Genomic DNA, 17,449 nt, shown 5'->3' with positions numbered 1-17,449 from the left:
TCTGGCTCCTCACTTTGTGTTGCTATTTTCCAGCTCTTCTTAGAATATATGGCCACTTAGATGCCTACTTGCTTAATTATAAAGAAATTAATGGTTCCATTCATTTCAGCTGGACATTTTGAAGAGAATTAGAGCACTAGAAGTACATTCTTGCACATCAGCTATACTTCCAGAAATGGATAATTATTTTATTTATATGGATATAAGCAGCTTGTTGGTATTTCAGTCCTGGGTCTTTGTAATTTAAAAACTTGTTGAATTTTCTCTGAGTCAGTATTCTCATCCACTTTAGTTTATTGGAACCATCATCATGAAAACTCCTGGTCCACAGATGTGAAACAAATTACCAGGCTTATGCTGTTGCATTCCACTTTATTATTGGGAACAAAACAAAGCTGAGGGATATACAACTTCTTAAAGTAATTATTGGGGAGGGGAGGTTAATAATCTAATTTTCTAGACCTCAAAATTTCTGAAGATTTTAAGCCTAGTAAAGTACCATTTTAAACATTAATTAGAAGATACATTTGTTTTAAATCAGTAAACCAAAAATATTGACTGAATTAGAAATTAACACATGTAGAACTGCAGATGTCATTTAGCTTGAGATTTCCTGAATGATATAATTATTAATGTTTCATATATCTATGTGATAAACCTACAGATTCATTTTACGTAATTAGTCTGTGGAGGAAATACACCACTACTTCTGAACTGTCGATTTTCCTGTAACACAAGAAGGAAAACAGTTGAAGTTTTTAAATAATAAAATAAAACAAAATATTTTAAAGACATCTGGTCCACATCTGTCCAAAGTATAATAATTTAAAGCAGAGTAATTAAATGCAAGAAATATAATAATCACACCTTAAAACAGAGAAAATAACTTCTTCCATTTTAATGTAATTTACCAAATTCTGGAAATTTTTATTCATTTATGGTGTCTTTTTAACCTCCCATTCTGTCATAATAAAGAAGATGAAAGCTAGATGCTAGTCCTTCTTTTAAAATAACCAATCCAGTGTTTTTAAGACCTTGATTGCAGGAAAAAAAATGATTCCAAATCTTTAGTTATCTTCAGATGGAATTATAAGTGTTTCTTATCCATTACTAAAGTAACTTTAACCCCCCAAGTCCCACATTAGTTACTTAAAGGCCTGATGGTGCAAAAAGACCCCCACATCAGATGTGTTCCTTCTTCTGTATCCAATGCACTAAAAGAATCATAAGCTTTATATTCTTAAAATAGCTAGTCACAAAATTCCATTTGGGAATTTTTTAGCAAATGTATTTGACTAACATATTGCTTCTGCAAAAACATTTGTTTGCCTATTGCCAGGGACAGTGTAAATATCCTAGGAGCATAATGGAGTAAAATCTCATTCCATCGGCAAGTTAGTGATAGAAAGGTAAGGGAGTTGTCATTTTATTCATAAAAATCTACAGAATAATAATTTCAATGGTGTCACCTTCTGTGGTGTGGCAGTGGGACTCACTGGCTCCCATCTCCAGGTCCTCCAGCTGGTGGAAAGTTTGAAAATACAGTGTCGTCAGAAATGGGTCAAGTTGGGTATCATTCAAAAGCCCTTTCTCCCTCAAACATAATGGTACCAAACGTGAAAAATCTAGAACAACTATGTAGATAAATATTTGAGAGAAATGTTTAAAAATCAACATTTTTTAAATTATACTTCAAACGCAGATGCATTGTTTACATAAAAAAACCTCTTTGGTCTTTGGTAATCCTAGGGAAGTTTGCCTTGACATGTAGGACATTTATTCACCAAAGTCGTTATCAGAGTTGTCTCTGTCTAGGGCACCACTGCTAGATACGTTGTCACACTGATTCTTGTGCTGCACTTGCACATCTCCATACAAGGCAGCCTGCTGGCCAAACATTTGCAGGCCGGTGAGCATCTTCTCTTTGCGCACAACCATTTAATTAGCTGAAGGATTGGTTCGGGAATGTATGGCATTTCACACATAACTAGTGTGATCCGTCCATCCTCCAACACCCATCCAGACCTGACAGGGGAGGGTAGTTTTGGATACACTGGATCATCCTGGGTCCATTCCATTGTTTGATCATTTGCCTTCTTGATAGCAGATAGAAATGCATACCTTGTCAGTAACAATTTTTCTTTGTTTGTCTGCTTCTTGGAAAACATCCACCAAGGTAGCTTTGCAACTGCATAATAATGGTCTTCAAATGGTAAACTTGGCATATGAACATATCCAGTGCATTTATGACTTTGTCAGTGACGGTCTCAGCCATTCCAAGCATCTTCAGAGTGAGGAGAGTCTTTGGACGCTAAATCAAAAGTCTTCCAGTAAATTAATTTGGTCTTTCCGGCCAGCCTTCCAGGAGTGTAACATCCTGAAAGGGTCTGAAAACCTGGCAGTACCGTGGTTTTAATGGTCTGAGTGATAGGAAAACATCTCTGAAGGATATACAGCAATTCCGTTCCCCAGTAGCAAGCACAAAAACAGAATCTTGCAGAAGTCTTGGGTAGCATCTCACAGAGAGCACTAAAACATCTGTATCTGGTACAAAAATCCAGAGTTTAGTAGCACCTCTCTTTGTGGCATTGACAGCATGCAAGATCATTTTAGTGTCAGTCTCCTCATGGGAACTATAAAGAAACTCCACAGAACAGTGCAAGGCATCAGTTTTGTTACACAATGCAACAATGAAATTCTTTGAACAATTCCTTGCATGCTAGAGTGTTTTTTCTGCAAAGTATGCAATTAACTAATTCTTCATTTGAGTATGAAACAGTAGCTTCTTTAATGTGACATTGAAGATGTTTGTGGAGTCAGTGATTTTGTATTGGACAGGTGAAATAAGATAGAGTCTCTTCTTTCTGGTAATATTTTTAATTGATTCCTCTACATACATGTCAAATATAAGGTGGATTATGTTATTGATCCAGTATATTCTCTGTAGCTTCATAATGAAATTAATCAGCCAAATCTCAGCAGAAGTTAACAGTTTCTGGTTTGTCGAGAACTTATATCTCAGCCATCTATGATTGCTACATTGAAAGGACTCTGCTGGCATAAGATACCAGTCACATTGTCACTAGGTGCTGGCTTAGGAAGACCATGCTAGATGTTTATTAGTTTGCTTTTTACCTGGCACATATGCCTTGTTCCATCGCATTCAAACACAGATTGTTGTACTACGAAGAACTTATACTTTCCCAAAGTCTCACGTAGATCAACATCATGCAGAGATCTGGTCACAACCAGGAGATGAGCAAACAGTGACCTGTCTGTGGTTAGATCTGTAATAATTCCTGCTATATTCACTTTGATTTTCTTTTAATTCATTTATAGTTTTAGTCTGTTCTTGATTGGAGACCTTAGATTGACAGACCTCTGGATAATGCTTTGGGTTTTGAAGACTTCAAACAAGTCATGAACCAAAGTATCCATTCACCTCTCATCACTTGAACCTGTTTTGTCATGATATTAATGAGCTCTGGTCTGTTGTACTCAGATGTGTTGCCAATGCAAGTAAGCTCATCTTGTCACTTTAAAAATGTCCTCTTCTTGGCACTTAACAGAACCTAATGAGTGTTGATGGTGCTTGATTGCTTCTGGGAAAGTCATTCCAGCAGTGCTTAATATTTCATTCAAAATTCAATGGAGTTCTGGGGTTGTCAGGAAAAACTGGGCTTCCGTGTTATGCCCACCACCCCCAAATAACTTTCTTTGCTGGGTTTTCATGCTCTAGAGCTTCATCTGAGCCAAATGCGCAGCAGGGAATTAGCGACCTTTAAACACTCCAATTTCCTTCTTGAAATTCCTCCCATGTGTCAGGGGCGGACTTCAGTACACCTCTTATTTCAGTAATTTACCTGGCAATCATTGGAGAATAGTTGGTTAGATCTAAAGCAAAAGAATATTTCACAAAGTCTTCCAGTCCTGTCAGTTGCAAATTCCAATTAGCACTCCTGAAAAATAAAATAAAGAGAGCAAAGACTCTCCCACAGCTAACACTTGTCCTGGCATCTTCAACTTTTCCTGGTGCTCAATGTACTTCCTCTGCAACCTTGCCAAATTCAGGCTATGGGTGCAGTTCATGTAGCACGCAAGGTGTCACCAAGCCACATGTTCAATCAGGTCCTCTACGGTGGTATTCTCCAAAGATTCAGCTACTAGCTGGTATTCTTCGCTCCCCGTTAATGTCTAAAAATGATCAAGACCAAAGTAAAAACAAGAATTTTGTAATAAATTTCTTTGGATTGGGTAATGGGGTAGCACCCACCTCTCACGAGCATGCCCTGGTTGAGTGCGTGTGCCTGCGCTCTTGGTTTGTGGTGACCTCTGTCGGTGGTTTCTCAAGCAGGTTTTCAACGACTCAGCCCTCCAGCCGAGTCTCACACACAGTCTGTATGTGAAGCAACCAGACCCCTTCCGGTATATACAGACCAGCAGTACCCCTCTGTTGTTATCTCTGTAGCCCTCCCTGGGTTCAGTCTTTAAATAGTTCCAGCCCAGGTATGGGGCCGTACCCCCCAATGCTTCATCCCTGGAGACATTGTCTTCCTGCAGCCCTCCCTGGGCTCAGTCCTTACTCAGTCCCAGCAGCCAGCCAAGAACCCCTTCATGCTTCCCCAGTCCCTGCCAGTAACTGATCTGTCCATGGTCCTACTGCTCCTTGAGCCAGCCAGGAACTCAGTCCTCACTCCTCCACTTCCAGGCAGAAACTGACTGACTCTGGCCCTACAACTCCTTTTATGTGAGTCTTCTGGGCCCTGATTGGCTGCTCCCTGCAGCTTCCCTCATTGGCTGCTTCCTCACTACCACTCTAGGCCTTTTACTCCTCTCTGGGATGGGATGGGATGTGGTATGAGCCTGTGGCCTCCAGCAGGGAGCCTCTGGGCCTAGTACAACCTATCACGGTGATTGTATTAATTATGTTATGTAATGTATGTTATAACGATGTGCATACTGTTTACAAAGGTATTCCATTAATTTCAGGCTGGATGCAGACATCTTAAGCAGTACCTCATTAGAACTCTTTGGGCATTATAAACAAAGCTGATAATCAATACCACTGAACCACTTCTTTCTTCCTGATAATGGCAAATCAACTCGAAGCACTCCTTCCATGTATAGTAATCTGAAACATTAAAAAAATTAATCAGGTACCATGTTCTGAGCATGTTCTGATAATCAATGGCCACAATTTTACTTTTTGAGGGCTGCATGTTTGTCGTGCCTGTGTTTAAAGTACATATAATTTTAAAAAGCTGATTTTAAACATTTTTCTCAAATACATAGCTACAGAATGGTTCTAGGTTTATATTGTTTGGTACCATAGTGTTTTTTTGGGAGAAAGGGCTTTTGAATGATACCCAATTTGACCCATTTTTGATGACACTGTATTATCAAAATGTCCACCAACCAGAGGACCTGGAGCTGCAAGCTGGGGGGAGGGGAGAAAGTGATTCCCCACCACACCGCAGAGGGTGACACCACTGAAAATATTATTCTGTAGATTTTTACTAATCAAATGACCCCTCCCTTATCTTTCTATCATTAACTTGCCCATTGAATACACATGCTCCCTGACTAAAAAATGAGGGTGCTCTCAGTGTTGTCTGTTGGTGTGGCAGAGATATGCTTATAGCTGGGTGAAATAAATATTTAAATCTATATGCTATCTAAGTTGTTAATTTAAAGAGTGAACACAAGGTCTCAGAAAGATGGGCCAGGGAAAAGGCTTAAGACTCTAACAAGGCTGATTTGTGGTCTTGAATCCTAGGTTGAGGAAAATAAAAGTCCATATGGCATAAGTCATCATGCAGGATGAGTGAGCAGAGGAGGAAGTCATGCTTAGGGGACTGAGCCTGAGGTCCCCAATACCAAAAACAGAGGTTACGATAAACCTTACTCTGATAAGGTAAAAAGTTTTCTACAAATAAACATAACCTAATTCAAGGTAAATTCTGTTTGTTTATTTCAAGGGAACATGATAAAGACCCTGAGAGTTTCTTTAAAGTATTGCTGAAACTTAAAGAGATGGACCTACCTTTTCATATGTCTGTCCTTGGAGAGACCTTCACTGATGTACCAGGTACCTTTTTGAATTATCTAATTCTTCAGGTGGCATAAGCCAGACAATTCTAGAAGTTATGATGTTGGTAAATTACATAGTAAAACAAAAAGATGCTGGTATGTTATCAAATCAAATAGTTATATTAAAAATACTTCGCTCTTTGATATTACTTGAGAGTATAAAGCCATTTATTTATGATATGTGTTCCATGTTATGCATCTATATGGATGTAAAATATATAGATGTAAGAGATTGGATAGTTCAGAGAATTATTAATGAGATACAGAGACGTTCAACTCTAGGTCACTGGTCTGACTTCTGCCCTGACCAAAAGTCATTACTATTTATTTGATGGCAGTTTGGCCTATATGAAATAAGTGCAATGAGTCTCAGTTCATTTCCTAGTGGACAGGTGTTAACATCATAAAGACTACCATCATAATTGGCCCTAATTGTTAGCATTATCAGCAGAAAGGACTAGACATGGATGACAATGGAATTAAACTATCTTCTCACCCTAAGAGTGGTCCCTTCAGGTTATGCTTAAGTCATATATTTACATACATACACAGAGAGAGAGACAGAGTATGTCAGATATTCAGCTGGTGTGAATTAATGTAACTATTGACTTCAGTAGAATTTTGCCAGTTTAGACCAGCTAAGGATCTGGTCTGTAATATTTCTGCACAGTCATTTGAAATGTCTGAAATACTGCTATTGTTGTTTGTTATAATTGATGTGCCAACTATGTGCTTGGGCCGTAGAGGGAACTTTTGTTTACTTGAACAAACATACCCCGAGTTTATTGCAATTTATGTTAAGTTTTTTTTTTTTTTCTATTTCTGTGTCAATTGCTCTATATACTGTTTAACCTCTGACCAAGTTTTTGTTCTCCACATCCTTAGCTAATAGAATTGTGACCTTGTGGGATGCGTCTTGATATTTGTTGAAATTCAACCCCATTGCTTACATGGTTTTACATTTTCTGCAATTGCCCTGCTGTAAGTCGTAATTGTTTTCTTCTTGGAGATTTCCAGGTAGAGGCACTAGACACTAATTTAGACTGAATCTAGGGATGACCATGACCATGTCTTTATACCAATTATATAATACCATTGGTATAAAACTGGCATAAAGACTTGGGGCTATATTCAAAAAAGAATTTAGGCTCTTCAGGGCCACTTTAGATGCCCAAATCCCAGAATCAGGCCCCACTGGGATTCAGAAAGCCCCTGCTCAGCTCCCCCTGAATCCTGTTGGTGCCTAAACTCTCCTAACACCTAAATTTTTGCATTAAGAGTTCCCTAAGTGCCTATGTTTCTGCCTCTGCACATACGCACTGCAGCCCCATGCCAGGCATCTGGATGCCTAAGTCCCAGAGCAATGCATGAACTGGGGGAAGATAGGAGTTTCTCCACGTAACTTGTCAGTGGGGCCCAATCAATTAAGTGTGTTCAGACCTCACCTGCTGGACTGGGCTCCTACAGAGAAGCTCACACAACACCCAAAGATTAGTGTGCTCACTTGGGATGTGGTTGACTCCTGGTTCAATTCCCCCCTTCACCTGAGGAGGAGAAGGGATTTGAACAGGGATCTGCCACCTCTATGGTGGGCACCCTAGCCACTGGGCTATGGGATAGTCTGACAAGGGACTCTCGCCATCTCTCCTGTTGAAGTTGTTCCACTGTGAGTAAATAATTTTAAAAGTAATTGGAGCAGAGGGAGTGGATCCTGGATCTTTTACTCTCAGTTGAATGCTCTAACCAGCAGGCAACAGAGTCATTTTCATGCTTGCTCTCACTCTCTCTCTCTCTCTCTGACCCAACGATTCTTTCATTATTTATCCACATAAACATTGGCCGAGAGAGAGTGCAATTGTGAGGATCCAGTCCCCCTGCTCCAATTACTTGTTGAAATTATTTAACCACAGTGGAACACTTCAACTGGAGAGACTGACTGTCAGACTATGCCAGATCCATCAGAGGGAGCCTGGACTTAGGCACCTATTTCTGAGAGAGGGGCAGGGCTTACCACTTACCTCTCAGCTTGGCATCTCTCATTGGTTATCATAGATGAGAAGATGCCTAGTGTACTGACTTTTGTGAATCCCATTCTAAGGCACCTGTCTCTCCCCGTTCATTGTATTGGGAGCCTACAAGTGCCAAAGTCAGGCTTTGTGAATCCCAGTGATTTTTTAGGTGCCTAAGTTTCCTTGTGAATGTAGCCCTTGAGCAGAAATAGACTTCAAGCACTCAGTGTGATGATCCTAACCGGAGCGTATGTAATATGCTGGTTATGCCACCAGCGGCTGGCCCGCTTGCAGGCTAAGAGGCTACTACTACCATCATCCTTAGAGGTAACAAAGATCATGGGTTCCATCCCCAATGATGAACCAAGGTGAGGCATTATGTTATATAGCTAATATATTTGAAATGCTACAAAAACAGTCCAGTTTTGCGCTCTGACAATTAATGGAATGCACAAGGTATTTCAAATATATTAATCTAATTCATTAACATATGACTGATCTCTATCTAGGGTACTAATATGACTCCTTTGCCCTAGTATTCAACAGTCTTTAATGTTTTTATCCTCACAACACTTCTGTGAGATAGGGAAGTGCCATTATTCCCACTTTACAGATGGGGAACTGATGCACAGTGAATAAATGACATGCTCAAGGTCATACAGGAAGTCTGCAATGGAGCAGGGAAATGAACCAAGGCCTCCCAAGTCCCAGGGTAGCATTTTAACCACTGGACAATTCTTCCTGTCTATATAAGTGATTTTTTTTCTTAGCTTTCATATAAGTCCGATCCAGCACCCATTGAAATAAGTGAAAGACTCTCACTGGTTTGAGTGGGCACTGGATTAGGTCCATAGTTCACGCTTCCAACTGTCCCACAATAAAGACACTCTAATTTATAACACTAAGTTTGCATCTCAGTGTAATCCTGATGCACTCTCATGTCACACCAGCATAAATAACCCTGGTGTGGCATATCTGTCTAGACAGATAATGGCCTGGAAAGGAACACTCTGCAGCACATTTAAACCAGCAACCACCAACCTCCCACCTCCAGTTACTCCTATAGCAGGATCAAGGTCACTGATCATCAAAAGTGAAATGACATGCCTTTATGCAAATTCTACATAAGTCACCATCTTACATCCAAAATCAGTAACAGAATATAAATAAATTATATACAATTTAAGCTAAGTAGTTAAAATCAGTAGGTCCCTAATCCTGAGCGTTCCCAACTCCCCCATTGAAAGTTAAGGGTATCAGCACTAAAGCTGGTCAGAAATTCTCCGACGGAACGTTTTTCCCATCAGAGAATGCTGATTGATTGAAATAGAAATGTTTTGTGAAGACAGTTTGATTTCAGCAACATTTAGATGGAACCCAGGCTAGTGTCCATCAGAAATCTGCCTGCTTTCCTGCCAGCTCACCTGCCCAGCTCCTTAGCAACCCATCTGGTGACCTGCTGGGGAACCCAAGTTTCCAGGCTCCCGGGTCCTTGGTAGCCTGTGTGGTGGGCTGACAGGGAGCCTGAAAACCCTGAGAGCCACAACTCCAAAGCTCTGTTGCCCCTGGCACAGCTGAGGCTCCCAGACTCCTGGCTCCCCTTCAAGCCAACAGGCAGGATAATGGGGAACTGGGAGCTCGTAGGCCGTGGGAGCTAGCTCCCTAGCTACCAGGCTCATAGCTTCAGGGAAGCCACCAGGTGGACTGCCCCAGGGCTTTATTCTACTTTATTCTACTTCACAAAGTCTTTCAAAATATTTGGTTTTCATGTCAAATTGAAATGAAAACACATTTCAAATTATCCAAATTCTGTGTGAAATGGAATTACTTTTCTCTAATCAGCACATCTATGAAGATGCTCAACATCTCCCAGAACCAGGATCTTGTTTTCTAGTTAAGCAGGATTCTGTATTGGCCTTTGTTATAACTGATAAAAATACTAACACCTAAAGCTGTGTAAAATGCCTCTTTCTGTGTGCTTTTGACTTTAATAGTATCTTCAAAGTAGCAGGGGAGAAATGGAATCTGAAACAGAGATATTGTATTTAAAATAAATTTTAGGGTTAAGAACTTCTGTGGAGAGCTGCTGGTTTATGTCTATCATGAAACAAGTCATTAATCTTTAATATTTGCATATAATACTCTTCTGCACTTTGCTCCTTTTCCTGGCTTGTGAGGACAATTGATCTGTATAAAGTTTTACACAATTCAAAAAGAACTGGAGCTAATTCTGACTATACACAGCTTATGTTGGACATATTATACAAATAAACAGTAAGAATAATCAAACCCTATTTTGGGAGTATATGCAGTAAATTAAGTAGCTTTTTTAAACTAATGATGGGTGAACCTCAAAACATTGGTAGTTTGGCTCACATATAAACCTGCGTTGTATATTTTCACCTCTTGAGTCTGTAAAATTGGGTTTGAAACAATTGGTCTTAGAACAAGCTTATTTGTCAGATTTCTAGTATTTCCTGCTTCCTGTTCAACCAGAAATATCACAAGAATAGTCTTCTTTCTAGTATTCTGGCACTTCCTCCTCTGGTCCTAATAGGAAATTAATCTGGTCTAAAATAACTTTGTGGACCACTGAAGTTGTTCGATTTCATTTGAGCATTAGGTGAAGATTGTTGGTCCCGTTCTTCTGTGTTGGGTTGTTGGTTTTTTTTGCCCGGTTCTTCTTTTTATATTACTTTATGAAAGCCTGTTCTCCAAAGGCAAGTCTTCAACAGAGATTCTCACTTGTGCGCTTAGGGACCTCTGGCACAGGAATTTGGGGCACTCTTCAGAGAGAAAGAAAAATACAAAAGTTTTACTGTACAGTACAGAATGCTTCACTAGTCACATGAAGGCAGTGTGCCTTGCACTCTGGGTGAGACAGGAGGAGTATGACTTATCCTTCATAGAATCATAGAATTAGAAGGGACCGCAAGGGTCATCTAATCTAACCCCCTGCCAAGATGCAGGAATTGTTGTGTCTAAACTATCCAAGACAGATGGCTATCCAGCCTCCTTTTGAAAAATGTGGGTTATATTTTCCTGGTGGCTCCAAAAGGAGTACTGGCTACCGTATCATTTATCTGCATTTTTCAAGATGAGTCTTTTCTTTGGTTTTCTGTTAACCATTTTGTTTCACTCTCACCACCAGTGGAATGAGGAACAGGACAAGCAGTTACACTGATATCTGGACGAATGACAGGTCTCTAACAGCACTCAGGTTTCTGTATAGTTTCTGTCATTGGTATCGAAGTGAACCAGCATGGCTAGAAATACAGAAACTCTCGTGAACCATAGTGATGGGAGCAATATAGAAGAATCTAATGACATTCAGGGCACCTTGCAAAGCTCATCTTTTCCCCAAATATTTGAAAATGGGGGGAATAATAAGCATGGAGAATTTTTGTGGGGAAAGGGAGAATTGAACTTTTAAGTTGCCTGTCTTACTACTGGTGGTTTATATTTACCCATACTACTTCACTTAAGATACGTTTTAAAATTATGTCTAGGGTACCTACAGCATATGTATAATTGTCCATTCTTAAGCATTTTTATAAATCTAAATGAACAAATATAGAAACTGTTGTAACCATCCTGGCTAGAAAGGGGTGCTATATATGACTCAAGAACTAGGAAACTCACTTTCCAATGGCATACAGCACTTGGTTTTAGCACTGATCGACTGACATAATGAATCTTAAAATCACAACATTATTATTATCAAAAAGAAAAAATATTTTAAATAATGTTTAGAGATTTTAAAGTGTGTCTGTTAAAATTGTTTCCTTTCCTGAGTTAGACTAATATAGGAGGAGGGGTGAAAAAAGTAGCACCAGATTTCTAAGGTAATTTTTCTGTAAAATATGTGACACATACAGAATATATTGGCAGTCATTTTGGAAGATGCTGCATATCTTATTTGTAGCTTCTTGTGGTGAAGAGAATCACTAGCCAGTGTGCTGTCTTCTAGCTAGGAAGGGCATTGCAGGATTTCATCCTCCGTAGTCCTGCTGACCAGATCCATCTATGGTCCCATTTTGACTTGTGACTCGGCTCTCCAGCCATGTCACCTTTTGTCTCATTCCTTTTGGGGTAAACCAGGATTTTCACTCAATAGTCTTTCTGGCCTCTAGTGCCTGGAGTCTTCTGGCTAGTCCCTCCCTCTAACATGGGTTCCAGCTCAGGGACCTTTGTGGCAAGTGGTTAAGTTCTGTATGGTCTTTCCTAGCCTACTTCCTACAAAGTGTCCACCTTCTCCTCCAGGGGTTCATATGCTCAGCAAGAGTCTGCCCTAGGGTCCAGCCACTAGTCTCAGTATTCAAGGCACCAAAAGAGAAGAAAGTAAATTAACAGAAATAAGGAGTGCTTCCAGCTTCTCTGTCACAGTCAGTCCAACGTAGCTTGGTTTTATCATCTCCCAGAAAGGGGCACTGTAGGGTCAGAGGTCTGTCCACCTCTGCAGTCTGGGGCCTTATGAACTGAGCTTCTCCCTTTTGTAAGCTCTTTCTCCAGGATTGGCATGCGTCACAGATGTGGCATGGTGGGGCTGCCTGAAGCCAAAGCTGCTCTTTAACCCTTTCTTGCCTGGTTTCGGGGTTGTATACACACACTTCTGTACATCATGAGTAGTACAGATCATCTCAAATTCATACCAATAAACATAATATACCACGCCTAATGTTTTTTATTGTCTATCTATCCATTCATCCTCATCTATAAATAGACTTTATATAAAGGGCAATGTGATGAAATATGATTCATCACTATGGATTTGAGGGGCCATATTCCCCGTGAATGTCATATGTAGGTCAGCCCTAACAAGTGCCAATAAAACTTATGGCACATACTTTACTGAAAATATATTTAATGAGTTTTTCAGGTGTTGTAAAGGAATTTAAAGGTATTGTATTTTATAGCCTCTCGTTATAAGACTAAATTCCTTTAGTATCACAATTTCCTACTTTATACGCTTTGAGACAGAGGAAAAATATAATTGACACATTTTATAGAATACCTTACTAGATGCCCAAAAAGCCAAAATCCCACTATCGAGGAAGAAGGCCATACTAGTTAAAATAACAACCTGTTTAGAGGCAATGAGGAAGCAGCTATACAAAATTTAAATATATATTGTGATAGACCCAGGGCAGTTGGGTACAGCAGAGTAGTAGAAGGCAGATATACTGGCCACTGGATAAGCAGTTTTCTGTTCCCTGGCTGACCAGAGCGGGGGCTGCTCCAGGCTAGGGTGGACACATGACTCCGATTAGCCTGCAAAGAGTCAGGTGAGGCCTTTAGGCTTATGTGAACACCTGACTCTAATTAACCTGTGAAGAGTCAGGTGAGGTCGTTAAGCTAATGTGAACACCTGACTCTAATTAAGGCCCCTCTGAGGCCGGGGGAAGGAAAAGGGAACCAGAGGAAAGGAAGTGAGGCTGAAGGGCTAGGTAATGAAGACACCCTCAAGCCACTGGAAGGGAGCCCTAAGGTAAGGGTGAAGAAGGCATTAAGAGAGAGAATGGGGAGAGCTGTGGGGAAGTGACCCAGGGAAGTGTAGCTCTCTCTCTATATAAATTTTGTATAGCTGTTTCCTCGTTGCCTCTAAACCAGGTTGTTTATATATAACAAATGGAAGAAAGGGGAAGTCGATAGGAATGAATATAAATCAGAAGATAGGAATTGAAGAGAATTGATAAGGGAAGCAAAGAGACACAAGGAGAAATCTATGGCCAACAGAGTTAAAGCTAATAAGAAGGAGTTTTTAAAATATGTCAGATACAAAAAGAATCCTGACAATGGTATTGGTCCATTAGTAGATGGAAATGGTAGAATTATCAATAGTAATGCAGAAGAGACAGAGGAGTTCAATAAATATTTCTGTTCTGTATTTGGGAAAAAAACAGATGACACAGTTTGAATATATGGTGATAACATTCTTTCCCTACCGTGAGTATCTCTTAGGCATATTAAACAGAAGCTACTGGATAATTATAAACTTGTCATCCTGACATTGATCCCAGGCAAGATAATGGAGCAGCTGATATGGGACCATAGGTGCTAGAACTAGACATGCTGGGGGTGCTGCTGTACCCCCTGGCTTGAAGTGGTTTCCATCATATACAGGGTTTATAGTTTGGTTCAATGGTTCTCAGCACCCCCATTAGACAAATTGTTCCAGCACCTCTGTACAGGACTCGATTAATAAAGAATTAAAGGAGGGTAATGTAATTGATGCAAGCCAACAGGAGTTTATGGAGAGTAGATCCTAACTTGCAATCTTTTTTTTGGTAAGATTACAAGTTAATAAGTGTAATAGTAATAAAAGTAATAGTGTTGACATAATATACTTAGACTTCTGTAAGGCATTTGACTTGGTACCACATGACATTTTGATTAAAAAACTAGAAAAATGTAAGATGAACGTGACACACATTAAATGGATTAAAAACTAGCTAACTGATAGGTCTCAAAATGTAACTGTAAATGAGGAATTGTCATCAAGCATGTGTGTTTGCAGTGGAATTCCTCGGGGATTGCTTCTTGGCCTTAGACTATTTAACATTTTTATCAGTGATCTGGAAGAAAACATAAAATAATCACTGATAAAGTTTGCAGATAACATGAAAATTTGGGTAGTGGTAAATAATGAAGAGGACAGGTCACTGATTCAGAGCAGTCTGGATCACTTGGTAAAATGGGCACAAGTAAACAATATGTGCTTTAATATAGATAAATATAAGTGTATACAACTAGGAACAAAGAAAGTAGGCCATATTTACAGGATAGGGGACTTTATACTGGGAAGCAGTTATTCTGAAAAAGATTGTGGTGGATAATTAGCTGAACGTGAGCTCCCAGTATGATGCTATGGCCAAAGAGCTAAGGTGATCCTGGGATGCATACACAGGGAAATCTCAAGTAGGAGTAGAGGTTATTTTATCTTCATATTTGGTACTGGTGGCTGGAATACTGTGTCCAGTTCTGGTGCCCACAATTCAAGAAGGATGTTGATAAACATTGGTTTATCATCAACATCGGGGCCGGTTTTGTTTAATATCTTTATTAATGATCTGGAGGATGGTGTGGACTGCACTCTCAGCAAGTTTGCAGAGGACACTAAACTGGGAGGCGTGGTAGATACACTAGAGGGTAGGGATCGGATACAGAGGGACCTAGACAAATTAGAGGATTGGGCCAAAAAAACCCTGATGAGGTTCAACAAGGACAAGTGCAGAGTCCTGCACTTAGGACGGAAGAATCCCATGCACTGCTACAGACTAGGGACCGAATGGCTGGGTAGCAGTTCTGCAGAAAAGGACCTAGGGGTCACAGTGGACAAGAAGCTGGATATGAGTCAACAGTGTGCTCTTGTTGCCAAGAAGGCTAACGGCATTTTGGGCTGTATACGTAGGGGCATTGCCAGCAGATCGAGGAACATGATCGTTCCCCTTTATTCGACATTGGTGAGGCCTCATCTGGAATACTGTGTCCAGTTTTGGGCCCCACACTACAAGAAGGATGTGGAAAAATTGGAAAGAGTCCAGCGGAGGGCAACAAAAATGATTAGGGGTTTGGAGCACATGACTTATGAGGAGACGCTGAGGGAACTGGGATTGTTTAGTCTCCAGAAGAGAAGAATGAGGGGGATTTGATAGCTGCTTTCAACTACCTGACGGGGGGTTCCAAAGAGGATGGCGCTCGGCTGTTCTCAGTGGTGGCAGATGACAGAACAAGTAGCAATGGTCTCAAGTTGCAGTGGGGGAGGTCTAGGTTGGATATTAGGAAAAACTTTTTCACTAGGAGGGTGATGAAGTACTGGAATGCGTTACCTAGGGAGGTGGTGGAGTCTCCTTCTTTGGAGGTTTTTAAGGCCTGGCTTGACAAAGCCCTGGCTGGGATGATTTAGTTGGGAATTGGTCCTGCTTTGAGCAGGGGGTTGGACTAGATGACCTCCTGAGGTCCCTTCCAACCCTGATATTCTATGATTCTATGAAATTGGAGAGGGTTCAGAGAAGAGCCACAAGAATGGTTAAATGTTTAGAAAACACACCTTATAGTGATAGACTCAAAGTGCTCAATCTAAAAGAGAAGATTAAGGGGTGACTTGATTACAGTCTATAAGTATCTATATGAGGAACAAATATTTAATCGAGCACAGAAATATATAACATGATCCAATGGCTGGAAGTTGAAGCTAGACAAAATCAGACTGGAAATAAGGCATATTTTTTTAACGTTGAGAGTGATTACCCATTGGAACAGTTTACCAAAGGATCATGGTGGATTCTCCATCACTGACAATTTTTAAATCAAGATTGGATGTTTTTCTAAAAGATATGTTGTTGGAATTATTTTGGGGAATACAGGAGGTCAGACTAGATTATCACAATGGTTCCTTCTAGCCTTGGAATATTTAAATGAATCGATGAGAATCTATGAAAAAAATCTAAATAATCACCTATTTCAGTGTACAATATTTCAGGACCTCCAGAACTAGAAGTAAGTGTTGTGTATCCCACTGGAACGTTTGGGAATCCTTCCTTTCCAAAGTTGATAAAACTCCCATTTCTAGAGGTTAAGGCAAACAAGATATTGGACCTTAAATTTGTCAATGGGCCTCAGACTAATTTGCCTGGGAGGAGAATTCCACATTAGGAAAAAGAAGGAAGCAGTAAGTTTTATGACTGGTGTTTGTTTTTTATTTATTTATTGGGTGGCACTGAAGAGAAATGGGTTGCTTTGTTTTAAAGCAACAGTTTGTACACCAATTCTGACCATACTTCGGAGCAAATTTCTTCATGCCCATTCAATCTTTGATCTCCATGTTGAGATACTAATAAGATTATGAATTTGTGATAAGTAGCTGCCTGACCTAGTGTTTTTACTAATGGGTATTCTTCTCTGCTAGGGCATAGGCTGAAACCACCAACTCATTTTACATAGACTGTCAAATCACCATCCGATGGTAATGGCTTTTGGTCAGTGGCTGGCTGGCTGGATTTGAACTGATGACCTAGAGTTGAAAGGTGACACATCCAATTTGAAAGACAAGTTAATTTAGAGCAGAGTTTTTCAGATTGTGTCATAGCATTAACAGCTTCTGGAGAAACATTGTCTCTTGGACCCCCTTTCCTCCAAACATCCAAAACCGGGTCTCATTTACAATCCCATGTCACATCGACCCTGTAACAACTAGAAGACATGGTGAATTAAGAAACTTACATAAACTTTGAAGTAAAATTAGTATCCCTTTAAAAGATCTAATCCTGTTATGACCTATTTCTCTTCATTTCATCTCCCCACTCTCCCCTTGTCAAGTCTCCTGCACCTGCCCCACTCCCCAGCACGTC

General features: G+C 40.2%; 1 protein-coding gene across 1 annotated transcript in view; it reads left to right on the top strand.

The window, feature by feature from the left end:
* GTDC1 (glycosyltransferase like domain containing 1) overlaps positions 1 to 17,449 on the top strand; it is a 266,125-nt gene that overhangs the window by 232,690 nt on the left and 15,986 nt on the right. Inside the window, exon 8 of the mRNA XM_065413468.1 lies at positions 5,979 to 6,088. Within this exon, the coding sequence (XP_065269540.1) occupies positions 5,979 to 6,088 (110 nt within the window). The remainder of the gene's footprint in view (positions 1 to 5,978; positions 6,089 to 17,449) is intronic.

This window comes from Emys orbicularis, chromosome 11 (assembly GCF_028017835.1).
Source record: "Emys orbicularis isolate rEmyOrb1 chromosome 11, rEmyOrb1.hap1, whole genome shotgun sequence".
NCBI lineage: Eukaryota > Metazoa > Chordata > Testudines > Emydidae > Emys > Emys orbicularis.
The sequence above is the reverse complement of the archived record's forward strand: the minus strand, read 5'-3'. Positions and strand labels throughout refer to the sequence as shown.